The 27901-nt window shown below is 45.0% G+C and overlaps 2 protein-coding genes across 5 annotated transcripts in view; one reads left to right on the plus strand and one right to left on the minus strand.

Annotated features, from left to right (window-relative positions):
• Positions 1-927: 927 nt before the first annotated feature.
• nde1 (nudE neurodevelopment protein 1) lies at positions 928-14575 on the plus strand. Its single transcript, XM_005924149.3, has 9 exons — positions 928-1148; positions 1804-1927; positions 3586-3739; positions 6367-6515; positions 8775-8911; positions 8994-9260; positions 10306-10391; positions 10761-10906; positions 11245-14575. The coding sequence occupies exons 2-9, from the start codon at positions 1842-1844 to the stop codon at positions 11291-11293; spliced, it is 1074 nt and encodes a 357-aa protein (XP_005924211.1). The 5' UTR covers positions 928-1148; positions 1804-1841; the 3' UTR covers positions 11294-14575.
• A 1788-nt stretch (positions 14576-16363) lies between these two features.
• LOC102302113 (myosin-11) overlaps positions 16364-27901 on the minus strand; it is a 28426-nt gene continuing 16888 nt past the window's right edge. For 3 of the 4 annotated variants that reach the window (XM_014334171.2, XM_042221497.1, XM_042221496.1), the window contains 23 exons: positions 27741-27901; positions 26725-26833; positions 26473-26604; positions 26183-26389; positions 25791-25928; positions 25579-25702; positions 25016-25187; positions 24371-24583; positions 23783-23927; positions 23418-23624; positions 22472-22576; positions 22236-22388; positions 21871-22119; positions 21463-21675; positions 21161-21373; positions 20559-20720; positions 20233-20361; positions 19802-19890; positions 19328-19451; positions 19004-19212; positions 18803-18911; positions 18546-18718; positions 16364-16934 (listed from right to left, as the gene is read on the minus strand). In XM_014334171.2, the coding sequence (XP_014189657.1) occupies positions 16700-16934; positions 18546-18718; positions 18803-18911; positions 19004-19212; positions 19328-19451; positions 19802-19890; positions 20233-20361; positions 20559-20720; positions 21161-21373; positions 21463-21675; positions 21871-22119; positions 22236-22388; positions 22472-22576; positions 23418-23624; positions 23783-23927; positions 24371-24583; positions 25016-25187; positions 25579-25702; positions 25791-25928; positions 26183-26389; positions 26473-26604; positions 26725-26833; positions 27741-27901 (3771 nt within the window). In that variant the 3' untranslated portion in view covers positions 16364-16699. Of the gene's footprint in view, positions 17158-18545; positions 18719-18802; positions 18912-19003; positions 19213-19327; positions 19452-19801; positions 19891-20232; positions 20362-20558; positions 20721-21160; positions 21374-21462; positions 21676-21870; positions 22120-22235; positions 22389-22471; positions 22577-23417; positions 23625-23782; positions 23928-24370; positions 24584-25015; positions 25188-25578; positions 25703-25790; positions 25929-26182; positions 26390-26472; positions 26605-26724; positions 26834-27740 lie in introns of all 4 variants that reach the window. The other variant, XM_042221498.1, reaches the window with a different exon arrangement.

Raw genomic sequence — 27901 nt, forward strand, 5'->3', positions numbered from 1 at the left:
GCTGTCTGGCTTCTGTCTCACCCTGTTACTACCATCCTGTCCTGTCACACCAGCCCTTTGTTTTACAGATTCTGAGCTGAGCTACATTTGTGACCTCACCAGTATCCTCGTCATTATTGGTAGTGACTGAAAGAATAAGAACCAAGATACCAGTAGCAGAAATAAGCATCTTCTAAAAGTGACAGCTGCATCCTTCAGTATTGGCTCAACATCTGACCAGGATGCCTTGGACAAATGCTGGATGGATGGTACATTATTATCTTCTCCAAACAATATTATTTCTTATGAATGTACTTTTTTCTTTAACAATAAGAAAACTTAAGGTGCACTCCAAGAGAATACAAAAATAATTTAAATGCCATCTTTTAACAATATGCAATACAAACACAGGACTGTCGTGAGCAGGGGCTCTTTAAAGTAGAACGCACACACAAAATAAACAACAAGTAAATAAAATAAAAGCTTTCCTGAACTTTTTTGCAAAAGTAATTTACCACCCTTTCAAAAAACAAACAAAATTTGATCTATCTGAATTTATCACTTTTCTTTATGGCTGGCAGCTATTTATGAAACAAAAAAAATTATTAAATAAATATAAACATAAATATATTTATATATGTTTTTATTTTGCAATTAAAAATAATAATGGTCTTAATAACTTTTACATGCCTATATTCTAGAACTTCTTTTTAATATTTGTTTTTTCGACACATTTCCAACAGCACTTAAAGGCAGCATCCTCTGGTAATCCATCAAAAACGTCTAGACTCTTGGGACTGTTAAGATCCCTTTTGGTAGATTCCCCCATTCTACATTGATATCATTACTGTGATTGGACAATAATTATAAACCCCGCCTGCCAGTCCTTGATTGACAGACAGTTCACCAATAGCGAGAGGCAACGAGGCTCCCTTGTAACCTCTGATTGGTGGATTGGTCTGGACAATATGAATGGCAAAGTGTATTGTTCGACGTCTTCCTAACTTTGCGGTTCTCCAACTTAAGGCGAGTCCGTTAAATTGGTTTGTTTGAACGATTCTGCTTGAAATTTCATCGTCAAAGCGCCACAAGTTAAAGAAGACATGGAGAAGATTTAGAGAAGTGTTCAATCTGGTTAATTTGTCGTCGAACGGAGACAACTGTTGAGCGTAAGTAGCTGAAGTCATATGTTAGTCTCAGCGGGGATTTAAATGGTTAAACTCCGTTAGCCCAACTAGGTGGCTAGCGGTGGCTTGTTTGCAGTCATCTAACTTTGTTGTATACGAGTTAAAAACCAATACGACTCTAAAGGAATGTGTTACTAGTATTAAAAAAAAGATAAACTAAGTTCTAGGTTTTGATGCAAGTCTTACTGTAACGCATGCTCATTAAGTTCCCTTTTTTGGTCTCGCTCACAGTGTGACCAGACTCCGTGTAAGTTTTTCATTTAAAATCGTTTACATTACTTCAATTGCTTACACTATTTGTGGAAGTTGGAAATATTATTACGTTCTTGGACGCAACACGGTATGCTCCTTAATTCGGCATACACTCAGGTGTTCGATAAACTGCACTTAAAACTGAACGATGTTCTCCAAGCACGCCCTTACACCACGGATAGCTGCGACGAGCGAACTCTGAAAGTTCAGATTTATTTTGTATAAATTCTGCTTCTTTTCGTGCCGGATTATTGCGAAAACTCACAAGAATCATCTCAATTTATTTCCTACTTCAGGTCCTGTTTTTTCACAAGCCTGTGTAACAATGAAGATAAACTGGCCGCTTTCAAACAGTAGTTCAGCTCTTTATTGAAATTGCCCACAGACTAGTGTTGGTGTGTGAGAGAAGAGCCTGCCCTAGAGATGGGGGACCGGGAGCCTCCAGTGTTTGGGTCCCTGGAGGAAGAGCTGGAGTACTGGAAGGAGCAGGCTGCCAAGCACCAACAGAGGTATGGCCCCTGGTGATCTTATTATAATTTTATTAATTTATAAACCCTAAGCTGTATATAGAATGAAGTGGATGTATATCTTAATCTCACGTTAAATTCACCGCTGGTGGCGTGTTTAAAAATAGTTGGGAGTGAGTTTATCACTGTGTTGCATCACGTTCTTCTTTTATCAGCGCTCGGAGTGTTTAGAAAACCAAATGTTTCTCAGTTCTCAGGGGATATTGGATTTCAGCACTTCCAGCTGTCGTAGGTTTTTGTTTCATAATGTGCCAAATGTTTTCGACAGGTGATCGGTCAGGGGCCGCTAAAGCACGTTTAACATACCCCGGATATTTTTTCCTTATCTGGCTTCACTCGAACATCCACAAATAAATCAACCTGGGGTCTAACAGCGTAGCCGAGGCAGGGTTTGCAGCATCTGACCAAGCAGAAACACTGAGAGGTCTGCTGGCAGCAGCTGGTTTTTAGGGCATGTGGACATGTGTGAATGAGAGTTGGCTTTATTCAGTCGGGCTGGAAAACTGTTGCTATGTTCATAAAGTTTATTTGAAGCCCAGAAGGAAAGCTGACTAAAAGCATGACTGTACAAGTTAAGTCTTCTGTTAATCTCACTGTATTTTTATTTTGTATCATTTCTGCTCCATCGTTAGGAGTTTTTAACGCTCTGAAAGCAAAGAACACAAAAGCAAAATTCAAATTTGGGTTATCAATAAGTAAGAACGCCGTTTGAAGTTTACATGTTTAGGCTCATAGAACAATAAAATGGTTTTTAAATTGTACATAACGGAACGAAAAGCAGCAGTGAAGTTGCTTCAGAGGGTCTTTGTTTGTTTGTTTGCTCTTATAAACTTCAGACGCTCTTACTATCTGGGTGCTGAGGCCTTGTTTGTCTTCAAGCAATGCTGATGCAAATTTCCAGAGAGCTGATTGGCCAGTAGAAAGTGATTTCATACCTTCTGAGCAGGTTAGGTGTGGAGCGTAAGTTACCATGGTGATGAACCGCATGTGTAATACTGCATCCCTGGGTCCTAAAGCTGCCTGCTAGTACGAGCTTTCAGACTGCAGGCGTGATGGTTTAATCTGGAGCTGTGTGTTGGAGTCTGAGCAACACGCAAATAATAACAGGTTGTATGTTTCTCTGCAGCCTGAGTTAGGGTTTGGGGCATATGTCGTTCAGCATTAGTGGGGCCTTCACAGATGTTCATATTACCAATCTAACATGCACTGATGCTCCAGACCATCGCTGATGCAGGTCTTCTTGCAGTTTACTGATACATGACACATGTTGCCGTAATCAAATGAAAAGTGAAAATAGATTTGTCAAAGACTAAACATTTATTTGTAATTAGGGAGGTCTGCAAATGAAGGCCGCCTTCTTTTTATTTTTATTTTACACAGCATCCCAACATGCTTGTACCCCCTCCCCCAGTTAAACAGCTTCCCATAATGCTGACTGTGGTTATGTTGGTCAAGTTGGGTCCAGCTGCATCTGGTTTAAATTGATCCAGATCTTTGTCTTAAACATCGTCTTGGTCTGATTGTTTTCACTGGAAGAACCAAACTCACAACCCGAGCTGTATTCATTTATGAGTTGGGATTGATTTGCAGTGAAAATATCCAACGGTAACAAACATGCGGGGCATGTTCTGTGTTTTCAGTGCAGAGGAAGCTCAGGAGGAATTGCAGGAGTTCCAGCAGATGAGTCGGGACTACGAGGTGGAGCTGGAGACGGAGCTGAAGCAGTATGAGACGCGAAACCGCGAGCTTCTGACTGCCAACAACCGGCTGCGCATGGAACTGGAAAACTATAAGGTACGGGAGACGCAAGGAGTTCTCAGTAATCTGCATCTCAGCTCTCCAAGCTAACTCAAGACTGAAAACTGAGACTCCACCAATGGAGAAATGAAACTTTCCAGCATTCAGCAGCAGAGAAGACCTCCAACAGAGCCCTGATTTTCAAGATACTCCCTTTGGTTCTCTAAAGCTACAGTCACAGTGGGGGAAACGGTGGTGGGAGACCACAGCATGACCAAAATTATTGCAACTGTGTGCAATGAACTTCAGCACAGGAAGCAGGTCTGCGACCAGCTGCAGACATTTACAATCTTCAAAGTGACTTTGGTGCATAACTGTAGCAACAAGACAGTCAGTCTGCTACCAGCGTGCAGCTGAACGAGATGGAAAATCAGCAAAAAGTGCAAATCTGGAGCCGTGTACACCGAGATTCACATTAACAACTAGCTTTCAGAGTCCTTTCGATTCAAAATTCCTCCACAAATAGTGACGTAGTTGCTGCAGGATCATTTGCTTATTTTCCAGACATGCACATCATTTTTTAGTCAAAGTGAATACGTTAATGTGCTGAGGAAATGCAGCGCTTCAAACACAGAAAAATAATGGGCAGATTTCAAATATGAGAATCTTTGACGAAGCAAAATGAAGAGAAATCTCCACCTAATCAAATACCTGCACCACCTCACCTGGCTCATCTTGATGTGGAATAGCAGCAGCTTTACTCTGAGCTGCCATGCTATAGGAGTCAGTTTCATAATTTATAAAGAAAAAGTAGTGAAAACCACAAATGAGACAGTTCTGTTCAATTCACTGTCTTTCCTCAGTTTTCTGTTTACTTTATTCACACAAAGTAAATGTTGAAAGGGTTATTGCACTGGTGACCGAACCTGTATTAGGCTCGGATATATGGCTAATTTTTCACAGTGTTTGATGTTTAAAAAGCATAAATGTTGTCTTTTAAGATCCTGCAGAAACTCTGAAAGGAGCTTCTGTGACGCAAGTCCGTATCTAAACTTGAACTAAAGTGTTCAGCCGTCTTTGAATTTGCATTCAGCCGACTGACCGTTGAAGCGGCTTTGATGAGGATTTTCATATCGCTCAGCTGATTGCGAGTCGGGTTTTCTGGCTCCGGTTTGCCTGCAGTGAAGAGGAGCCGCTGCTCAGCGTAAGCAGCGCGCTCTTCGCTCTCACAGAGGGTCGATTCAGGCCAGAGAGAGGCAGCTGACGCCTCCTGCGCTCCATCTGTGTCTGGAGGGGATGGCAGTACCTCCAGAAGATCCTTGGTACAAATCTCATTAGTTTGTCCCGCTGCTGTGCACAGAGCCGTGTGTGCGCCGGCATTTTGAGGAGCTCGGTTAAAAAGCAAAAAGGGGACAATGGTGCAGAGTTTGTTCATGGTGGGCGCCGCGCCCCCGGTGCCAGGCACAGTGAAAATGACGTCATGGCATTGTGTTTGATGGTGAACTGTCCCCACACGCTGCAGTGATAAGACTGTTTAACAGCTGTATCTGCTGTTGCTCTCACTGCTCAGAGCCAACATCAACCCTGGCGCTTGCTTGTAATGATGACGGTGCCGTTTTCTCCTCGTCATACAGAACGCAGCAGCCTGACGCTGGACCCAGACTTCTGTGGAGCGTCTGTGCAGACGGCTCCGGCGTTGCCGCCTGTGTGAGCAGCATCGATGGGGACGGTGGTGTCACCAAAACGTTGGAGAGAGAAATGCAGAATAATTTACTTTCAGATGTTGTTTTTTATATTAATATCTAAATATGCAGCACGATTCATGACTAAGGGTTTGAAATAAATGCTGAACACTGGCTGCTCTGTCGTTCACAAGAAATATGAGAAAATGTTGACGTCCTGGAGGCGAACCCTGCCACAAAAAACCTTCCAGGTGTACGAAATAAGAGACAGAGTTCAGATGGTCTCGCGGCACAGAAAAGGCTTCATCTTGGAAGGATTTTTGCTGTGCTGGATGAGAATTTATTTATTTATTTTCTGACAAGGCCAAAATAACTCCAGTAGAGTAAGCGAAGGACCAGACTTTGAAGAACTGAAACATGGCGACACTTTGCTGAATCAAACATTTGAGCCCAAACTTTCAACCTGGCATAAAAGATTCGACTAAAGAAATGTGAACATGTGAAGTGTTTTTGTGACAGACTGGGTGCAACCAAGTGCCCGAAGATACAAATGAAATTTGGTTCTTTGCTAAATTGTCTGACTGACTTGTCGCTTTAGCTTTGGAGCCTTTTATGCTTGAATGATTCGTAGGTCGGTGTGAAGCAGCTTGACAAACAAAAGGTTCTGACACAGCTCGGGATTGAAAACGAGGGAAAAAAGCTCTTAAAGTCTGACATTTGTTTATAAAGGTTGAATATTATGCCTTCAGTCGTGGTTTCTTCATTTGTGAGGCATTTGAAAGGTTCTCTGGTGAATTTGATTCTTGAAACGGTTTATTTTTACTAAAAGTTTATTCATTTATTTCTGCTTTTAAAGCTGAAATCAATCCTCTTGAATATTTGTTGAGGTTTAAGCCGAGTTCCTGAAGCTCTGCTCCACTCCAGCCGCCGAGGTCTGTCTTTATTTTTCTTCTCATTCTCTCTCTGACTGTATTTTTCTTGTATTTTCGTCCCTCCTGCCAGGATAAGTATGAGACGCAGCACTCTGAGGCCTGTCGGCAGATCTCCAGCCTGGAGGGAGACCTGGCTGAAACCACTGCCGTCCGAGACCAGCTTCACAAATACATCAGAGAGCTGGAGCAGGCCAACGACGACCTGGAGAGGGCCAAGAGGTCAGGAGGAGCATGAGCATGGTTTTATTGAATTTCCAGAAATAAATGAAGAAATTTAAGTTAAGTGGAGGTAAAAGAAACTGGAAAATTGTACATCTGTCCACCAAAACGGGCTCGAAACCAGCAGAAGACAAATGTAGAGAAACAACAACAAAAAGCTGCAGGGCTCCAGGTTTACTGATTTATTGAATAAATGACATTTTGAACATGCATGCTCTTAAATCAGATGATTGTGGTACCACCTTAAATCACAGCGCCCAATCAGTTCTTTGATATTGTCCAATTAAAATATAAAAATGAGCCTTAAGATATTCTTCAAAAAACAAAATATTAAATATACAGAAATAAAACATTGATAAAATATGAACAATGTATGTTTTTATAACCTATTAAATAAATTAGAAGAAGAAACGGTGAAAATAATTGAAATAATTGGGGGAGAATAAAAAATATATATATACATATATATATATATATATACATATATATATCTATCTATCTATCTCGGTAAATGTAATAAGGAAAAACTCCAAACATTCATAAATGAATTAGTAAAATAAAACCTTTTTTTTTTTTTTATAAACATGCACTAACCAGCTGGTAAAAATGAAATGAGCCTTAAAAACAGCAGCAAGCCCTCCTCCACGACCAGAAGCTCTCGGAACATTAAAAAAGGTTCAGCCGGCACTAGCTCAATGAAGGTGCTTAACTCAGCGGGAGAAATCCAGGTTTCAGTCAGGAAGAGCAAATCCAGAGCACGAGATACAAAGGCTGTCTCCCAATTCAGGGTCTGCAGCCTTAAAGTACGCAGCCTCAACGATCCTCAAGGGCCGCGTACTCAAAGACCGCTAATGCCGGAAGTGCGAGGCTTGTGAAATGGGACGGTCTAGCCTCCGTTGCGCTGCCCAGGTTGCCTAGCAACCATGATACTAACAGCTGGAAACGTGTCATACAGCTGTGTTTGACAGAAATGAAGGAGAAAATCTTTTGTTCATGTGTTTGTTTCTACATGAGCTTTGATCATTCTGTGAGATTAAGCTCAGCTATTGGACGGCGTATATTTTAAAGTAAAGGCTTTAAAACCAAGTTAGTACAAACGTCACTAATGTCACATGACTTTGCTGACATGTGGCCAACAGGAATGTTTAATGATATTCGTTACTAAACATTTGCACATAAATAAGTGACGTAATATTCAGTACTTAAAGTTTACTCTTCGGGAGCCCCTCATCCGCCGTTTTTTTTTTCCGGCAATTTTATCCACACCCACCGCCGCGCTATGCATTCTGGGATATGTTGGGCCATGAAGTCTACACTGCCACAGCCTTAAAATTCAGGGAAATGAAGGACGCATTTGAGGGCCGCATTTCGAGCAGCCTTTGAATTGGGACAGCCTTCGGCGCGCCGCTGTGACGTAATCGGCCTTGAAATGCGGCCTTTAAGGCTGCAGACCCTGAATTGGGATACAGCCAAAGAATTCCTTCAGTATGAAGGTCTTGTTTGCCACCGACCTGGTACTTATTAGACCCAGCCTGAGAGGAACTGGGCCCAAAACTTCCGAGGCATTAGCAAGCAGATCCACCGGTCGAAGTTTTTTTTTTTATTTTATTTATTTATTTATTTATTTTTGGCAACTCCACGCCAGCACAAATGTCGTAGAGGACAGAGAGTTGCAGGACCTTTTTCGAGAGACACAACGGGAACCAACCAGGAGTCCACGGCACGCAATGCAACCAAAAGTCATGGATGGAGCGGAGCTCATAGGGAAAATGAGAAATCCAGGATTTCAGCTTGACAAGACGACCTCCACGGTGACCCCGTCTCCTGCGTCGCTTCCGCAAATCCAGTGACAGTGGTAGGGAACGCCAGTACGGTGGTACTGGTTCCAGATAGGGAGGCAAAAAGCCTTGGTTGTCACATCCAGGCCGGTCAGACATCCGGACCTTTTTTTGACTTAAAGACACTTTTAGTACAATTTTACCTTCATAAATGAATCTTTTCTGAGTAACAGGTGGATTCAGATTTTATTCAGTTTTTCAGTTTTGATCCTTCATAACTCCAGAAGTTCAGGAGATCATGAAAAACACCTTTCATAGTTTCAACAGCAAAACTGCAGCGGCTCTGGTGTCTGCTCATCTCCATGTCGGCTTTGCTGTCCTCTTTCCTGGTCTCTCTTGTTACAGGACAGACTCGCTGGTTTTAATGCAGTGACCCTGTAAACGGTCTGTTTTGTGACGTTTCTGGTTCGGTGCCTTTCAGGGCGACGATCATGTCACTGGAGGACTTCGAGCAGAGGATGAATCAGGTCATAGAGAGGAACGCCTTCCTCGAGAGCGAGCTGGACGAGAAGGAGAACCTGTTAGAGTCCGTCCAGAGACTGAAGGACGAAGCCAGAGGTGCAGCGAGATCTTTTTCTTCGGCAGTTTCGTTCGTGTTTGTTTTTGCTCGTCTTCATCACTTCTTTGTGTGTCTGCACAGACCTGAGGCAGGAGCTCGCCGTGCAGCAAAAACAGCAGGTACAGGAGAGGAAACCGTCCTTCAGCAGTGCAGCCAAAGAGCCTTCTTCATCAGCGTCGTCGTCCTTGGCTGGGCTGCCCACCCCTCCTCTCACCCCGTTAGACAAAAGAACAGAAGACAAACCCGCGTCTTCGTCCTCTAACCAGCCCCTTCCCTCCGCCGCCACGCCGCCCAGACCCCCCGCCTCCACAGAGCCCTTCAGCACCCCGCAGCCCCCCGTCAGCAGAGGTCAGTCTGTTCTGTGGTGGTGTTAACCTTTTTACCATCCAGCTCTGTTTATGAAGTGTGACTTTCTCAAAATGTGCTTGAAACACAACCTGAGCTCTTCTATAATCAGTCGTATCTGAGCCACAGCGATTCCAAGAACATGCTTTATGCCTGATTCAAGAAAAAGCTCCAAAAAGTTTCAGATCCCTACAGATAAACTCTCTTTAGTGACACTAAAACGACTATAAAAGCTTCTGGCATCATAAAAAACAATGCTGTTCTTTTTTTGCTGCTAATTATGGATTTGCCCGCGATAAGCGCTCAAACTGCTCGGCTGAAATCCAACCAGACAGCCCGTGTTTACTGCTGCTGGGAAAGGATCAGCGCTGATCCTGATTGGTTGGTGAGCTGAGTGAGCTGAGTGAGCTGCCCCGCGGTGAAAACTACACCGAAAATACTGGGGGCTCATTTTGTAGTTGGCAACAGTATCCAGGAAGAAAGAAAAATGGTTTTTGTTTGTCTTTTCTGAACAAAACCGCCAGTGGAAAGGCTGCAGCAGCACTTTTAATATAGAAAATCCCCTTTGGTGTTTATTTTCTGTGGATCCTGAAGGAGAAACAGGTCGAGCTCAGTGTTCAGCTTTTATTTTACTATATTTGTATGTGTCAGCTGTCCTGCATGGGGTACCCTGATCCTGTGGAGTGGGGTTTTGCAGCAGTAGTCTCAGTTCTGCAGCTTCAGTCCGTGTGGGTCCATGAGTCGGGTCTCATCCTGCTGCAGGTTCTGGTTAGCCTGACATCACCGGTGGAGTCCGACTCTGTCGACGGGCGAGCCTTCCACCAGAGAAACACGAGGCAGGAAAGGACGGAGCGGACTCGCCAACAGTGAACTTTCACAATAAGAGTGTGATGATTGTTGATAAGTTTGAGTTGGCTACAGATGATGATCATATTCATGAATCTGATTATTTGTGAATGTTTTCTTTAACTAACTGCTTTATCGAGTGTAAATCGGTCGTCCTGCTCGTCTGTTTTCGTTATCGCTGAGCTGCGTGTCTGTTTCTCAGGTGAAAGCCTGTCTGGGACCCCGCTCACCACGTCGGCGAGGATCTCTGCTTTGAACATTGTCGGAGAGCTGCTGAGGAAAGTCGGGGTAAGAAGCTCGGCTCGTGTTTGTCATCATCTGACTTACCGTCATGTGATGCTGCAGGCAGTTTCTCAGAGTCCATTAAACATTACACAGACTTATCTTTGACTTTTGGGAAGAATAACACAGCCAGTGATTTTTCTTTCTTTCTGTTTTTAAATCACTGGTACAGAGTGAAGACAGTAACTTGGCATATTTTTAGATAAACAATAGTAAGATGGGAGCAAAGCAAGAAAAGCCTTAAAAATTACACCCCAAGTAAACCAGAAGGTACTTGGTGTCACATGACAGGAACATGTGGTCCGTTACGGCCGGTGGTTTGTGACGCTCATTAAATCAGAGATTTGAACCTTTCGTTTTTTCTTCTCCGTTCAGAGTCTGGAGTCCAGGCTGGCATCGTGTCGGGAATATGTCCAAGAGCAGGCGGTGAATCGCAGAGCCCACGCTGGTGGACAGGGGGCAGCGGCGGGTCAGAGCAGCTCCTCAGAGAGCCATCCAACCAACGGCCTCTACAACAAGGGGTGAGCTTCTGTGCAGCCATGAAAGGCAGCGTAAGACTCACCGTAAGTCTCCTGCTTATCAGGGGAACCTTCATATTACTGAGAGAGGCCTAAAAATTTGGATGCATGTGTTTGGTCATCTAAACTCTCCACTGTTGCTTTCCTCGCCGGTCAGCATCGAGCGCATTAGTGAGATGAACGACTGAGTTTCTTGCTGTAACGTACGATGCTGCAGCCCCGGGTTGTTCTGCAGATTTACTGATCTTTATTAAAGTCCGTCCTGTGAAGTGGAAATACTCTGATCAGAGATGGCACTGAAAGACGTTCGGAGGTTGTGACTGTTTACTTGTTGTTTCCAGGCTCGTTAAGAGGTTGGATTTAGGAGCTGGATCCAAGCTGCTGCTGTGAAAGTAAAAATGCTGCTGGGCCCGTCGTCTCCGTCCACCCCGGGTCTCCCGAACGTGACACAGGTATCGCCCTTGTCGCCTCTTCAGGACACAGACTACCGGAGCTCTGAGGACACGTTACTCCAGACACGTCGGGATGTTTTTGTTAACAGGACTCTTTGCAGCACTCGCACTTGGCTTTGAACTGATCTACTGGACCCTCTCAGCTCCTTTTGTTTGGATCTTCTTGTTTTCCCCTCTCCCTCTAAAGTTTTGTTCAGATTAAACACAAAGTGAGCTTGAGAGACGCCTGATGGCTGAGCACTGGACGGGCACCTTTATGCACACACTGGGGGGTAAAACTGCCTTTAAACCTCCCGACAGTCAAGAAGCTTCCACCGTCAGGAGTGTCTCTGATTTCACACAGAGAGGAGGTGATGAGCACACGTGGTGGCCTAGAAAGACGATATGTTTACACGTTCTTACAGACTGAGCAGAGACTTTGACTACGTTACTTAGGGCTGGGCAATGTGTCGATTTGGTAAATGCGTCGATATATTTTCAAAAAATCCACATGGTTTACTTCTACGTGTAGCGTGAATAATGACTTGAAATGTAACGGTACATGTTAACTTAATGTCTGTGGTAGCAGAAAACTTGAGGAGAGGGAATCAGACTTCGTTAACAAAAACACATTTTTACCTCGCAGGAAGGCGGATTTACCCGTCACTTCAGATCCAAACTGACTGCAGGGTTTCTGCCGCTGTGCTACATCCCTGCCCCAAGCTGCTGGGATTAATGGCTTTTCCTAGCAAAACCTCTGTAACCACCTTTGTCATAGTAACTAAAGCTAAACTAAAAGGGCGGCGTGGCAAGTCAACTACTAAAGGCCCATCTTGAGCCAGGAAATACCCCAGAGGTGTTTCCCAAACTTCCACGCCACCACGTTTATTAGAACCAACCGAAACTATTGAACGACTAACTCTGCCAGTAACCACCGCCGTGCAGTAACACGAACTAATGATGAGCAGCTTCTGCTCTGGCAGGTAAACTTCCTGTTTTTGTGAATGGAGTCTGGTGGAGCGTTGCAGCTTCTTGTTTTACCACAAAGAGCAACTGTGAAAAGTCTTTGACACAGAGCTTCCACTTAAACCCGCAGTGACTGAACCTCAAACAAGCAGCGTTTATGTTCAACAGCAGAACGAAAGGTGGACGCAGACTGTTGGTGAGCGGTCACGTGACCGCTCAGGATGTAATGTGTATTAATGTTTTTGTCTATATCGCCCAGCTCTAACATGACCGAAGATTTTACTGCTGAGGCAGCAAAGCTCAGAAGAAATAGTGTTGTTACCTTTGACCTTTTATAAGGAAGTCACAGACAGCCCGGTCACGGAAAGGTGACGTGCTGTCTGTGACTATTTTTGAAGGATCTTGCGACACCAGGTGACCATTTTGGGATGCATCTGTCAAAGGTGTCTAAATGTGTTTATAATGATTCATTGAATGTGAGAAGTTGGCTCCTCTGCAGCTCCATGTGGCCCTTTGGCCTCGTTCTGTGGTTCACTCTTTGCCTTCTGGTTCTCGGGCAGTTCTCCATGAATTTCATTTTAGTTTGTCAAACTCAGGCTAAAACCTAGATTGAGGTGGGCCGAACACAGTAAACGGTTTTGTTTGGGTTTATTAGTGTTATTGTCTTAATTATGGAGTTCAGCTCAGTTTGTCATCAATAACCTGATTGTAGAGGAAGGAGGCTTTCTCACAGTTTAAGTTTGTGGCTGTCCGTCCACACGTGGCGTTCATAATTCTGTCATCTACAATTATTTCACGAAGACTAACCGATGGACATAATGAGCTGGTCTGACTCCGCCCTCCTGGATTGTAACTGGTAGTCTTTGTTCTCAGTGTAGTGCAGCGTAAACCAGCTCTTCACCACTTTGCTGTTTTTAACTCGCAGTCCGACTGCAGGATGAAACTTTCTGAAGAAGCAGAAAATCAGAGCGAAAGATGGCGCGTTCACACTAAAGAATCGAAGAATCGTCATATGAAAAACCACAGTTATTCAATCGTGACAGCCAACGAGACGAGGAAGAGTCCAGCCCACAGCTGGAATAACGTTTCAGTAGCGTATTTTCAGAGTTTCACAGGAAGTCTTCCTTTTCTCCACGTTCTCCAAGTTAACTTGAGTAATGCCTCGAGATTCAAACAGCGACGGGTGTCAGGAGAATCTCAGCTGATCGCCTGAAATATTTTCACCTCCATTCATGTCACCAGCTCAAAATTTAGTCTCCTTCTTTGGATAAACTTTGATTCTTTTTTCCGTGAACGCACCATAAGAAACATTAGGAAAGATTAGCCGTGGATATTCATCGTTCCTGGATGATGATTACTAAGGATTCTGGAGACTTCCCTTCAGACCAAAGTTCAGTTTTATACTTAAAATGTTTCACTTAAATCACCAGCTTGACGTGAAATTTACAGGTAACATTAATGCCTCTAACAAGGTGAAACTTGATAACTTATTGTAAATTCCTGCATTAAAAAACAAAACAAAAATTACTTTTTAACCTTCCAAAACGAACCAAAGCTACCAACAGAATGTAAATAACTGCTATAAATTTGTGCCCAAATTGTACCAGGATACAGTGCAGCAGGTCTGGGATAGCAGCTGCAACATCTGGTGAAACACTGCCCCCTGCTGGTTAAAGATTGCAAACGGTAGTTACAAAAAGTACCTCTGGCGACCCTCAGGATATTTCAGATGAGCTTTTATGCTTATAAAAATATTTGTTCCGTCCAAAAGTTTGATGTTAGAGCTAACGTGTAGATGTTAGATGATTCTAATGATGGAGATTTGTGAGATCTGTGTGGCAGACGGGTAGTTTAGGCACTTTTTAGTCTGTGGAGACGTTTGTTAGATCCCTGCAGGGCTACTTCTGTCTTTCCAGGAGTGAAATCTGAAACATCTTCTGTTTCTGAGGAGATTCGATTACTTCAGTGAAGGCTACTCGTGTTTTATGTTAAAAAAGTATGTCGTAGTGTTGTCTACTCACTGTAGGGTCACTAAAATGTAGGATGAGGATGTGTAGGTTGGGTTGCTCAAGTCTTGAGTCAGGACCTGTTATAAGTAGCCGCTCAGGGTGGGTGTAAAGCAACAGGCTCTGGTGTTTTTCTTTTGCCTTATGTGACTCTGTAAAAGGAAGTGCTTGCATGCTCACATGAAGTGCTGAAGACCTGTTCTGGCCTTTGTTGTTTTTTACCTTCAGCGCTGCTTCTGAAAAAGCAATAAAACTTGAAACGCACAGAAGGATTGTCCTTTTTCATTTTTATTTATCACAGGAAGTGGAAACAGAAAACATTTGTAAGAGTTTGGTTTCAGTCTGATATCATTTCTGTGGTTTACAGAGCACAGACTCCTGCTTCACCCTTCGCCAAGTGTGGGGGAGTTTGAGCCTTGGCGTTCGTATCTGTGAGATTTAAAACCAAGTGTGTCAGGAATTAATGTGGACCCGGTTGGATACATTCAGTTTCCAAACATACAGATTTTCTCTAAATATTCCTGAAACCCTCAAAGAAAGTCCAGAAAGGATCGCCTCAGTTTGTGCGCTGAAGAGTTGCATATGATCTCCCGAATCCTGGCAAAGCCAGAAGGTTGTTTAGACAAAACAAAAGATCTACAGGTAATATTTTGACAGGAAAATCACACTGATGACACAAACCGAGGCGAGCAAGGCCGACTTCTTATATAAGAGTTTTTAGGTTAATAACAGTCCACGTACCAAAAGCTGAAACGGCAAACGTTCGTCTAAAGTCTGCAGCCTAAATTCCTCCTGTGTTAAAGCAGCGCAGATTGTTAAAGTGTGACGGCAGGACTGGAGCTGGCAGCTCTTCAGCTGTTGTCTGAACCTCGCTTTATTCAGTTTGATATTGTGAAGCCAGGATCCTCCCCACAGGTACACGGATGGTTTTAAAAACTGCTTTTATCCACCTGTTGTACAGTTTAGAACACAGTTTACTGAAAATGAAAATGAAGATATTCCAAAACTGCTAGGTTTGGTTTTTGGGTTTGTGCAGTTTCACTGCATCTGATTGGCTGAGTAGACCTTTAATAAAGGGTGATGCTGCCATCTGCTGGTTAGGAATGCTCCTAACAGCACTTTAAAGGAGAACTATTGAGCTAATTTATTCATCTTAAAGCTTCTTTGTTGGTCTAAAAACTGCTGCAGTGTTGCACTGTAGACACATCCTGCTCATGTTTGTCTCCACGTTATGATTCTTAGACTCCACCTGAGGAGCTTTGCATGATTCGTGTCCCATTTGTCCACCTTTCTTCTGATTGGCTGCCCATCAGCAGGTGTGTGTGGCTTGTGTGCCCGAGATGAGCAAACTGTGATAAACAGCGTTTAGAGCAGCCGGAGCTCTGGGCTCACAAGGACTCTTGTACATAATCATCTCATTATTAGAAACCCTATATGAGTGTAGACTGCTGGAACAGTGAGAAGATTTTAATGTTTTCCACCAGTTAATTATTAATAATTCTTCTCCTGTGGAGCTGCTGTCAGGACAGGGATGAACAGGCTCAGATGCAAAGCTGCAGATATTTGTGAAGCTCTGGAACTGAAGTTCATGTTGTTTGTTTTTAACTCCAGCATGTGGTGGGAGGTTATTTGGACAGGAGATGCCAATTAAATTTTACCAATTCAATGAAATTAATTTCTATATTTCTATAAACTAGAGCGGCAGTGGATTAGAGGGACTAATGGAGCTGCAGCTCCTGAAACTCATTAAAATCAGCTTTAAGAGTTCTTGGGTGAATTTAGGAACCTTACTGTGGTGTTTTACATTACATTGGAGATATGTGCATATTTATGGAACAACAAAAGAAGGGAAATTCATCCACAAAGAATCATAAATTAATTAAATTGGTCTCAAATCTCACAGATTATTTCCTATAGAAACAGATTATGTATAAAATGTAAAAGCGTCGGCACAGAGGCTTTAAAATGCTCTCAGATGTGACGGTAAAACAAATTCTCACACTGAGGAAGTGAAAGTGGAACATTTGGAGAGTTTTTGCTCGTAAAATAACATTTTACTAACTTTTACTGTCATAAATAATTAAAAATAAATAAATGATCAGACTAACAGGTTGGTAGCATTGTATGGATGAAGTATGAAATACTTGCGCTAATATTTCTAATATTTGGGACATTAAATTGTAGCTTCAGGCTATTAAATGACTTTTTTTTCTTGTTTTGTTGGGGATAAATTTGGTCCGTCCACAGTTTGTCCCTCAGTGTGTTTGGAATAACTTAAAAACAAAACTATTTGCTTCAAACATAAATCCATAGTATTGATTAAATATCCAGCTCCTCCTGTGACTCTACGCTTGGTTGTTTCCTAAAACACTTCTTTATCTGCTCCTGGTCGTCTACTCGTTGGGGGAGCAGGTGTAGACCTCGGCACGGGGCTCCAGAGGTGGGGTGCGGGCGGGTGAGGAAGGTGAGGGAGGCTCTTCCTCGTGCAGCTCCACCGAGTTCTCTTTGATGTTGCTCCTCCGGTTGATGCTCCCTCCGAGCCCCAAGCTCCTCATGCTGCCGCCACCACTGCTGCGAGGAGTGGAGCTGCTGTACAACATCTCCCCACCAGCACCGCTGCCGCCACGCCTGGGAACACCCGACACATCGGGAGGAAGAGGGGGGTCAGAAAGAGAGGAAAGGCGGCAGAGGAAGAGGAAATGGCTTTCTGCAAAGCAAAATAATTAAGAGGTAGGGCCTGAAATCCTGAAGCAGGAGTAAACTGGAGGCAGAGCAGTGAGGGGGGGGAAAAAGCCCGCTGAGGAAGAGGAGAACATTCCCAGAAGGCTTTGAGTTTGCAGATCAGAGGCGCCTGAAGACGAGCGTGAAACAAGAGCAGCGAGACATGAAAGGAGGAAAAGGAAATTTAAAATCACAAGTGAGCTCGTCTTCGACGCTCAGCCGCTACAAACACGAGAGCGTTCGACACATTCAACAACAAAACACTTTGATTTGTGGAGACTGTCACCGAGGCTCATTTATGAGGGAAGTGTCCTATTAAAGCTGAGCTCTGATTGGTTACTGAGAGGGAGCCGATGCTTCCAGCCTGTCAGAGCGCAGGATTAACCAAAGAGCCCCACCTTAACACCCGGAGGACACACATCTGTTGGGGCATCCAGTGAAAAAACTAGTTGGCGTACCTGCTGTGGTGACTCCATCAGTGTTTTAAAGCAGAGTTATTAACTTACCAAATCTAACCAACTAGTTTCCAGCATTTAATTTGGTCAAGTAACTTTTGGCATCTCCAACTAAGCAGGAAGATTTTAATGACTACACCTCGACAGGTAGTTTTTCTGCTAGAGTAGCTAACGCGTCCAAATTTGTCTGTTACGAACTCTCCTCCACCTTTCTTCTGATTGGCTGTCTCTCTTAAAGACGAGGTTTAACCAGAAGGTGGGCGGGGCTTCTGTGCCATGTGACCATATTAGCGAGATCCTCTCTCTGTGACGACATTCAGATTCAAGAGAGGACAAAACGGTAACTGAGGGATTGCTGTTCATACACTGATCAGGCGCAACGTTATGACCACACACAGGTGATTCTCTTCATGGCGCCAGCTGTTAGTGGGCGGGATATATCAGAGAGCAGGTGAACATTTTGTCCTTTTTGCAGAGCTGCAGACCAGAATATGGAGCCCTACCATCCGCGTGGATGTTACGCGTACTGAAGCATCGTTGCAGACCATGTACAGCCTTTCACGGAGGTGATACTCCCTGAGGGCTGTGGTCTCTCTCAGCAGGCTAAAGCTGCAGAAATGGTTCAGGAATGGTTTGAGGTGTTGACCTGGCCATCGAATTCCCCAGATCTCAATCCAATCGAGGGTTTGTGGGATGTGCTGGACAAAGACGTCTGCTCCATGAAGGCCCCGCCTCAGAGCTTACAGGACTGTGTTGATGGTGCAGCTACCACAGCACAGCCTCAGGGCTGTTTTGGCAGGAAAGGGGGACCAACGCAATATCAAACAGGTGTTTATGATGTCACGCCTGATTGGTGTGTACTCATCGCACCATAAGAAAATGCAGCAATGCTTATTATGCCCGCCCACTGTGGAACAGCAGATACGAGAGGAAACAATTGTCATTTGTCTTGTTTCAAACTTCAGAGCAGAAGAGGCGCTGAGGTGACCTTTGCTCACATTGTTCTAGTTTTGCTTCGTGTGACGTATTTATCGAACGTCTCTGTGCTCGAGACCTTCGTTACCTGAGTTTGCTCCTGAGCGAAGCAACCTCTCTGTTCAGGGCGTCGTTGGACTCTGTCGCCTCTTCCAGCTCCCTCTGCAGCTTCCTGCGGGCTGCCACCACGCGCTGCGCCTCCTCCTCCGCTTCCTCCAGCTGATGCTTCAGCTGCTTCACCCGCACGTTGCTCTTCTCCACCTGCAGGGGGCAGACATGGTTTTATTTACAGTTTGTAAATGAGCAAAACTCTGAACTGTCATTCATCCTTTGATCTTGCGTCACCTGATCTTTGTACTGCTGCGCCTGCTTCCTCTCGTCCTCCATCTGGATCGTTAAATCTTTCAGTTTCTTCTCTTTCTGGCGCAGATTCTTAGCGTTGGCCTGCCGCTCTCTGCACAACAAAGTGGCACAAAATCATCCCCTCAGTGCTCGTCACATGTTGAGTTTGGGATCGACACTCCTCTTCCCACCGTGCGCCCTCACCTGCTCTCCACCTCCAGCTGCTCCTCGGCCTCTCGGAGTTTGGCCTCCAGAGCAGTGATGGAGGACTTGAGTTTGGAGCGGCCCTGGTCCTCCAGCTCCTGCAGCTTGGCCTTCAGCTCTCGGTTCTGCCTCTCCAGCTGCTGCCTGGATCCCTCCCTGCTCTGAGCAGAAGACCTCTCCGTGGCCAGCTCTGCTCCGAGCTGATCCACCTGTAGGAAAATCAGTTTCAGTGGCTGTTAGAGGAACTGAACTTGAGCATCAGCTTCACTGGTCAGGCCTGAAGCTGCTGTAATGAAATGAGATTAGAGACGATCATGAACCTACCAGCTGCTGGCTCTTCCTCAGCCGGTCGTTGAGGCCCTCCATGTTGGCCTGCTCCTCCTCCAGCTCCTCCTCCAACTGGCTGATCTTCGTCTCCAGACGACGTTTTTCATCGGACAGCAGTGACCTGAGCGAGGACATTCAAGTCAAAGTTAGATTTTGCCATCAGAAGACTAGAGATATAAATGACTCAGATATTTAACTAAATCTGAAAACATGATCAGTGTTCTTGCCAATTCCTGATTAATTCATTTACATTCAGAAATGTTTTCATTTAACCTTAAAATCTCAGTGACAGCCAGCTGGGACGACCTTTAGTGGATGTTAATGATCCCTAGATGACAAATTCCAGTGAATTTATTGATCTCTTGGGTTTTCCCGTCCCAAAGTAAAGACTGAAATTCCAGGAAGTGAAGTTGAAGCTTGATGAGACTCATGCTCCTCATTTTAAATGCATCAATAATGTAAGACACCTACTTTCCAGATGAGTTACTGGCCAGTTCCTCGGACAGCTCGTCTCTCTCCGTCTCCGCCTGCTTACGAGCTCTCTCGGCAGCTGCCAACGCCTGGACAGATGGAGACAGCAGTGTAAGAAACGATTTCCAGAGGACAACCTGTGCAATGCTGGTGAAGCCTGAAACCTTTATTGTTCCAAAAAGTGCTAAAAAACACTTGGAAGAAACGGATTCTGTGGATTAATCGCATAACGATAATGAGCATCTGCGTCTGACTGATTGAACTCGCTGTATAAAATCAGCTTTAGCTCTCCAGGCACGCCCTTTAAACCACATTTCTTCTGACCGCCCCTCCTCAGGTGGCCATATTGGGTCGATCCACCTCTCTGTGATTTCATACAAACTAAAGACTAAAAATTCAACGTTTAGAGCAGGCAGCTCCTACGGCCTTACCTCATTCAGATGCATGATGTCAGCCTCCATGGCCTTGGACCTGCGCTCAGACTCTCTGGCTGAGGCAAGGACCTCCTTCTGGGCTGCACGGGAGTCCTCCAGCTCCCTCTGGAGATCTTTCATCTGGCCCTGTGAGGAGAACAAGGAGGCTCATGTGGGGTTTTGAACTGGTTTCTAAATACTTCAGCTCTTATAGTTACCCAACCTGCTCAGGCAAAATATGAAAATACATCAAACGTGGTTATGTTTAGGACTTTGTTAGGACAACTCAGCTTCAGAAACGACGAGTTCAGAGAAATAAGAAGTCAATAAAAGAGTTTGCTGACCTGGATTTTGCGGAGCTGTTTGAGCGCCTCGTCACGCCCCCTGCTGCTGGCCTCCAGCTGATCCTCCGTGTCCTTCAGCTCCCCCTCCAGCTTCTTCTTCCCGGCTGAAGCCTGACTTCGCTGCTTCTTCTCCTCCTCCAGCTCTGACTCCAGCTCTCGGACCTGACGGACGCCAAGAGGAAAACATTAGCTGTCTGAAAACTCGCGCTTTTTTCCTAACACGTGCTTAGAAATGTTCTCAGTAAGTGCACTGGCCAGTTTTGTTCTTACTGTTACATCAATGATAGCGGATCAGAATCTTTCTAAACCACTACCTGCAGTCTCCATCCCACCAGGTCTATTTCTCCAGATAAGGAAACAGATAAACCTCACAGTATTCGGGAGAGAGAAGTCTGCACCACTAAAGCAAAAAGCAGGAAGACCTCAAAGTGGAGAAACATCATCGAGTTTAAGGAGGAAGCCAGTTCAGAGAATTCAAACTTCTTCTCCTTCTCAACTCTTAAAGGACCTAAATTATGATGATAAATTCTAAAACTGTGACGAGGTGCGAGTGTTTACAAAATGAGATGAAGTAAAAAGCAGCGGTGGCGAGGTTTCCCGACCTGTTTCAGGAGCTGCTTCCTCTTCTCCTCTCCCAGCTCGTCGCGGGCCTGCAGCTCCCTCTCGTGCTGAGCTTTCAGAGCCTGACTGTTGACCTCCAGACGCAGCTTGGCATCCTCGGCCACCTGCAGCTCGTCCTCCAGCTCCTCCATCTGCGTCCTCATCTCCTCCACGATGGCCTCCAGGCCGCGCTTCGCCTTCTCCAGGTCATGCACCTGAAATATAACCAGAAACACATCCACCTTCATCGGAAATACTGACCACGGATAGTAGGAGTCGCTCGTGTCCAGGTTCAGTGTTTTACATTCTTTCCCACGTCGTCCTTGGAGCTGATGAGATCTTCCATCTCGGCTCGGAGCGCCTTCACCGTCTTCTCCGCCTCCTCCAGAGCCTCGTGGCTTTCTTCCAGCCCTCGGGTAAGAGCCAGCACCTTTGTCTCCTTGTCCCGCACCTCTGCCTCCGCTCGATCCCGCTCCTCCGCATACTTACAGGACACAGTGCGCTCCTCGGCCAGCATCTGATGGACATGGAGGACATTAGAGATCACAGATCATTGCAGGCTCAAAAAAAAGCACTGAGAGAAGCTTTTGTGGAACATCTGGTTCCTGGGACAAACTCTCCCGTCTTTAATACGTGTGGAAACAAAACTGGAAAATCTGAAAAACTGATCAGTGGGTAGGTAACTGAAGCAGTCATTGTGGAGCTGCCAGACCTGATCGAACTTCTTCTGCTTCTTCTCCAGGTTGGAGACGAGCTGCCGCTGGCTGTCCAGGTCCATGAGGACGTCCTCCAGCTCCTGCTGCAGCCGGCTCCGGCTCTTCTCCAGCTTGTCGTAAGCGGAGGCCTTCTCCTCGTACTCTGTGTTGGTCGCCTCCAGCTCACGCTGCAGACGCTTCTTCCCTTCCTCCAGCAGCTCCACCGTCCCCGACATCTCATCCAGCTTCTTCTTGTAGTCGGACAGCTGAGAAAAGTCAGAAGAATGAGAACTTCAGTGTGAGAGAGGATGAGCTTAAGCATTCGGAAAAATCCCAGTCGGCCTTTGAAACGATTGCTTCGGAGACCCGGAGCAGAGCTGACCTGCATGTTGAGGCTGGACACCTGCCTCTCCACGGCCCGTTTGACCTCAGTCTCCTCCTCCAGCTGCTCCATGAGGCTGTTCCTGTCGTCCTCCATCTGACGCAGACGCCCAGACAGATTCAGCTTCTGACGCGTCTCCTCTGACAGCAGCTCCTGAAAGAGTTGGGGGGAGGAGGACGCTGTTTAGAAACCTGGCTTCATGCATCACAGCATTTAGCAGTCAGGGTGCTCCTCACCTGTGCGTCGTGCAGCTGAGAGGACAGGCTGGAGACGTCTTTACCCAGCTTGATGTTCTTTCCCTCGGCCTCGTTCAGCAGACCCGTCACGCTGTCCAGCTCCAACTAACAGAGAAGAAGAGACGAGAACTGTAAACACAAAGGCTAAAGTCAAGCGCAGATACGTGTCTCTTTAAATCTGAGTGTGACTTTTCATGAAGATCCATTTGTTCTCTTTAAGTAGAAGAAGCAGAAAGTTTAAAGTTAACTGAGAAAGCTTACAGCTACTGCTGCCAACCTCTTTATCTCTGATTGGAGTTTAGGTCTTGTTGAACCAGCTAACACAAACACAGCCTGGATATTTAAGACTCTGTTCACATACTGTGCTCCTGATGAGCCTTTATCCTTTAAACCCAGAGACTTGTTGGTAACTACAATTTATTTTTACCTCAAAATATTCTTTGACTTCTAAATATGTTTGTTTACAATGCTTCATCTTTGCTTTAATAACCAGTTTATAAATCAATATTTGTTTTGTGCATTTTAGATGTACTAGTTTCTCATTTATCTGTAATTAGGATCTAAAACATTTCCAATTAGTTACTTAATCACATTTAAAGAGGAACTATTATGATTTAGGTCAATATTTGAATTATGTTTCAGGCACTTTTATGTCAGATTGCCACTGATTTCCTTATATGGTCATAAGAAACACCCAAAGTCACTCCTCATAGGAGGCGGAGCTTCCCATTTATTGACTGCGTTTGTGTAAGTAAAGCAAACTGGTAGCTAATCAGAGGACAGACTCGGGGACTTGTACTCTCAGTCATTCAAAGCTAATTTGGAGAAATCTCAGAATTAAAACATGAAGATGGAAAAGAGTAGAAAAAAAGCCAACTTGTAATTATAAATAGCCGACTGATATCTTCCTATCTGACTCACTTCTGTCATTGTTTGTATGGCTCACCGTCATCTTTGAGACTCGCTCCGACAGCTCGTTCTTCTGCCGCTCGCTCTCATTGAAGCGAGAATTTAGATCATTCAGCTGACCCTCCAACTTCTTCTTTTTGTGCTCAACGTCCTGTTTGGCGCTGGTGAGGGAACGCAGGTCAGCACTCAGGTCTGCTGACTCCTTCTCCAGACCTTGCTTGGCTTTCTCAAGACCAGCTCTTACCTGGACAGAAGGAACAGATGCTGAATGAGTGAAAATATCCACCTCTGTCTCACTGTTCTTATAAGGACGTGCCAGTAGCAATATCCATGTACCTCATATTAAACAAACATATATCTGCACCTCGTATGAATGAAAGTGTCTGACTTTGGTGAACTGACCCGCTTGGCCTGCTCCAGGTGCTCATTCAGCTCCTCCACAGCCTGACTGTGTTTCTGTCTCAGTTCCTGGATTTGGGCCTCATGGCTCCGCCCCTCTTCCTCCATGGCCCTCTTCAACATGGCCACTTCCTGCTCACGTTTCGCCCTGCCAACCATAAACACAAAACATCCGGTAAGATGGTGCAGAGGCCTGATTAAAACAACTTAAAAGCTGCTCTTCTATGCAGATGATACTGTTATTTACTGCAACGTTTCAGATTTGTGTCCCATTAACTGTTATGGATGTTTAACCGATACCTGAAGCTCATTCTTATGTAACTGGATAAAATATAAGCATTTTTTTTAAACGCCGGACCAATTTCCTCATCTTTTGGGTATCTTTCTTTGGATTATCTAATTCCAGGGATGAAGAATTGCTGTATATATATTTTTACAGACACAGATTAGGGCTAGTCTCATGCTAAAAGTAAAATTAAATGAAAAACATTCAATTTGTGATTCATTAATTTTGAATATGAATAACGGAAAAATGAGCTTGCTTATCAAATTATGTGGTTCATTTCGAGGATGTATATGGACGACACGGACCGTAATTCCTGCTGGGCAGCAGTCGTGTCCAGACTGTCCTCCAGCTCGGTACGTAGAGCATTAAGCTCCTCCCCGAGGTCCCGTCGTGCTGCCTCAGCCTTCCCTCTCGCCGCCCTTTCAGCCTCTAAGTCCTCCTGCAGCTCTGAGAGCAAAGCCTCCAACTCCCGAATGCGTTTCACCGCCGCCCCACGCTGACTGCTCTCCTCCTCCAGGCTGTGGACACAAATTTGTTGGAAAGGAAATCATGAAGGTTGGAGAAATGTTACAGTTTTTCTATGGTTTCATTCACACTGTTCAATTAGGAGAGAATTTAAACAACTCTGTATCTGCATCTCTTGGGTATGGTGTCCCACGGGGATCATTTTTGAGACCCATTTGATTTCCTTTATATGTGCTTAGCCACATAATTCATGATGTCTCTTTTCAAGTTTATGCTAATAAAACACAAACACTTCCCCTTTAGATCATCTGACCTGGTACGATTAAGTTCTCCAAACAGCTACATTCATAAAGTTCAAAACTGGATGCACTGGTTCCCTCCTGGATCATATCAAGCCATGTTTGATGGCCTCGCTTCAAGCTTCCACCTGTCAGGACATCTTCAGCATTCATAATGCATCGTCTGTTCATGTTAGTCCTTCTCACCGCTCCTGTGTGGCCTGCAGCTCCTCCTCCTTGGCAGCGAGCTGGGCCCGCAGCTCAGCTAACTGCGCCTGCAGGTCGGCGTGCTGCTCGTGCAGTTCAGCAAGCTCCGCCTCCACCTTCCTCTTCGCCTTTTCCACGTCTTGGCGACTCTTCTCTTCCTTCTTCAGACGCACTGGACACAAAAAAACCAAATTTCTTTAGATGTTACAGACACGAGTTACTCCATACTAAAGCAGCAGAATGAAATACTTGATATTCGGGTTGTCATATTATTTTAATCTTGAGATGAAGTATGATGTAATGCAATAAAGAGACATTTGCTCTCTATACTGACTGTAAGGTCAGTTATCACTCCTGAAATAACTCCTTTAACTCCAACTTCACACTGTGAGTTGTAATTTACTGTAACAGCTGAAATCTTCCCCCAGGTTTAAAGCTTTAAACATTTCCTCGGTCCAACATGTGATTGCTGCAACGTCTGCACCGTGCTGTAAACTGAACATGCACCACAGATTTGTATTCAGCTCATGAGCCAAACAAACAAAGACAAAGTGCTGACTGACCTTCGAGGTCAGAGATCATGGACTCGTGCTTGGCCTTGAGTTTGGTTAGATTCTTAGACTTCTCCTCCTCCTCGGCCAGGTTGGAGCTCATGTCAGCCATCCTCTCCTCCAGCAGCTTTCGCTCCTAAAAACAGACGCATGTGAGCGCGTGCAGTGCAGCGTTCACGCTGAACGAGGCGCTCTCTTAGAGCAGAGGGTGAAGCTCTTCATACCTTCTGCAGCTTGTTGTTCTGGTCCTCCATCAGCAGAATGTCCTCCTCCAGCTTCTTCACCTTTCCCTCCACAGCCGCTTTCTCCAGCTGCAGCGTCTGCTTGGCGTCTTCTTCCTGTGCTATGTGGGCCTCCATCAGCTGCAGGAAAAGACGACGCAAAGTTAACGGACAGAAAATATAAGGATGCAGTAGGAGGACAAGCTTTCAGTGTAAGACCAGAGTTATTATCCATCATTGAGTAAGTTTATACCTGTAATCTCTTCTTATTTGCTGGACTTGAAAGATAGTATTTTAATTAACAACAAGATAAATTAACCATACGTGTCTGTGCCTTACATTGGCGATACAAAAAGCGTTGCATGTCTTGTTTTTGTAATGATAACGAGACAAACCTGTAGCTGCTGCTCCATCTCCTTCTTCTCCTGCTGCAGGGCGTTACTGCGGTCCTCCTCTTCCTCCAGCCGGGCCTCCATCTCGTGCAGCACCTCCTCCAGCTCCTGCTTCTTGGCCTCCAGTCGCACCCTTATCTCCTCTGCCTCAGCGCACAGCTCCGTCTCCGCCTGAAGCTTCAACTCCAGCTGCGCCCGCTCCTCCATCAGCTATAAACACCACAGCGAGAACATTTACTCAAAATGACTTAACGCTCAGATAAAACGCAGATAAAAACCCGAGTTTGTGTCACCTGGGTGTGCTTCTGGGTAATGTCCTTCAGTTCAGCCTCAGTTTTGGCCGCCACCTCTTTGGCGGCCTTCAGCTCCTCCTCTTTCTGACCCATCTCCTCCTCTTGTCTGGTCACCTGCAGCAGCGGCTTGACCTGAACCACAGACAGATGAAGCAAAGTTTGTTCACCTGACCTAAATAAAAATGTATTTGAGAGACATTTAAGAACAAATATGTCCTCTGGTTGGATGGTGGTGTGAACTGTTTGAATCACCTTAGTGAAAAGCCTCCACCACTGCCAGTTCTTGAGCTTGAGGTAGCAGGCGCAGTTCCTCTGGATGACCTTCATGGCGGTGAGCTGCTGCTGACGTTTGCTGAAAGCCCTGAAAACACATGAAGAAGAATCAGACCTGCAGAGATCACAGACTGTAAAGAAATGATGCATAACAGAAGACAAAGTGGAAGCAGCCTACACAAGTATTCTTTCTAATGGCCAGCAGGGGGCACTGTCTTTCAAAGTCTATGGGATAATGACTCTACTGCTCACTGGATTTATGACTTTGAAAAACATTTTCCTTTTTGCTAAAGCATATAGTTAGGGCTGGACCAGGTGACCCTGAATCCTCCCTTAGTTATGCTGCAATAGACGTAGGCTGCCGGGGATTCCCATGATGCATTGAGTTTTTCCTTTCCAGTCACCTTTCTCACTCACTGTGTGTTAACAGACCTCTCTGCATTGAATCATATCTGTTATTAACCTCTGTCTCTCTTCCACAGCATGTCTTTATCCTGTCTTCCTTCTCTCACCCCAACCGGTCGCAGCAGATGGCCCCGCCCCTCCCTGAGCCTGGTTCTGCTGGAGGTTTCTTCCTGTTAAAAGGGAGTTTTTCCTTCCCACTGTTGCCAAAGTGCTGCTCACAGGGGGTCATATGATTGTTGGGTTTTTCTCTGTATCTATGAAGCACCTTGAGGCAACTTATGCTGTGATTTGGCGCTATATAAATAAAATTGAATTGATGAGTTTATGATCTTAATCACTAGTTTAGAGTCTTCTTTAATATGACATAAGGTTTCTTAAAAAAAAATTCTGGTCCCATTTAGAGTCAAATAATAAAACTGGTCATGCTTTAGGGCACGGAGCCTTCTGTTCTTTAAACCAAACAAAGATTGTGGCAAAACATCAAACTTGAAGCTTCCAACAGGACTTCTCTGCTATTTCCTGATGACTGCATCTATCATGGGCAACGAAAAGTAGAGGAAATGACTTCTGGGTCTTAATGCTCCACCTACTTGCGGCCCAGGAAGCCTCTTGCTTGCGCCTGGAAGGCGATGATGACGACAGTCAGTTTGAGGTCTCGCTCCTCTTCCAGCTGAGCCAAAACTCCCGTCCTGAAGAACATTTTGCTTTGACCGATACGATACAAGTTAGGGTCCAGATCCAGGTGCTTTAC

The sequence above is a fragment of the Haplochromis burtoni genome, unplaced genomic scaffold (genome assembly GCF_018398535.1).
Source record: "Haplochromis burtoni strain Fernald_Lab_line unplaced genomic scaffold, NCSU_Asbu1 Contig_68, whole genome shotgun sequence".
Taxonomy (NCBI): Eukaryota; Metazoa; Chordata; class Actinopteri; order Cichliformes; family Cichlidae; genus Haplochromis; species Haplochromis burtoni.

What these genes read in the sequence shown, in the direction of transcription:
- nde1 (XM_005924149.3), top strand. Translation starts at nt 1,842, where the DNA reads ATGGGGGACCGGGAGCCTCCAGTGTTTGGGTCCCTGGAGGAAGAGCTG. An exon ending in AGCTGCTGAGGAAAGTCGGG is followed by an intron (nt 10,392 to 10,760) that starts GTAAGAAGCTCG and finishes TTCTCCGTTCAG; the next exon opens with AGTCTGGAGTCCAGGCTGGC. An exon ending in AACGGCCTCTACAACAAGGG is followed by an intron (nt 10,907 to 11,244) that starts GTGAGCTTCTGT and finishes TGTTGTTTCCAG; the next exon opens with GCTCGTTAAGAGGTTGGATT.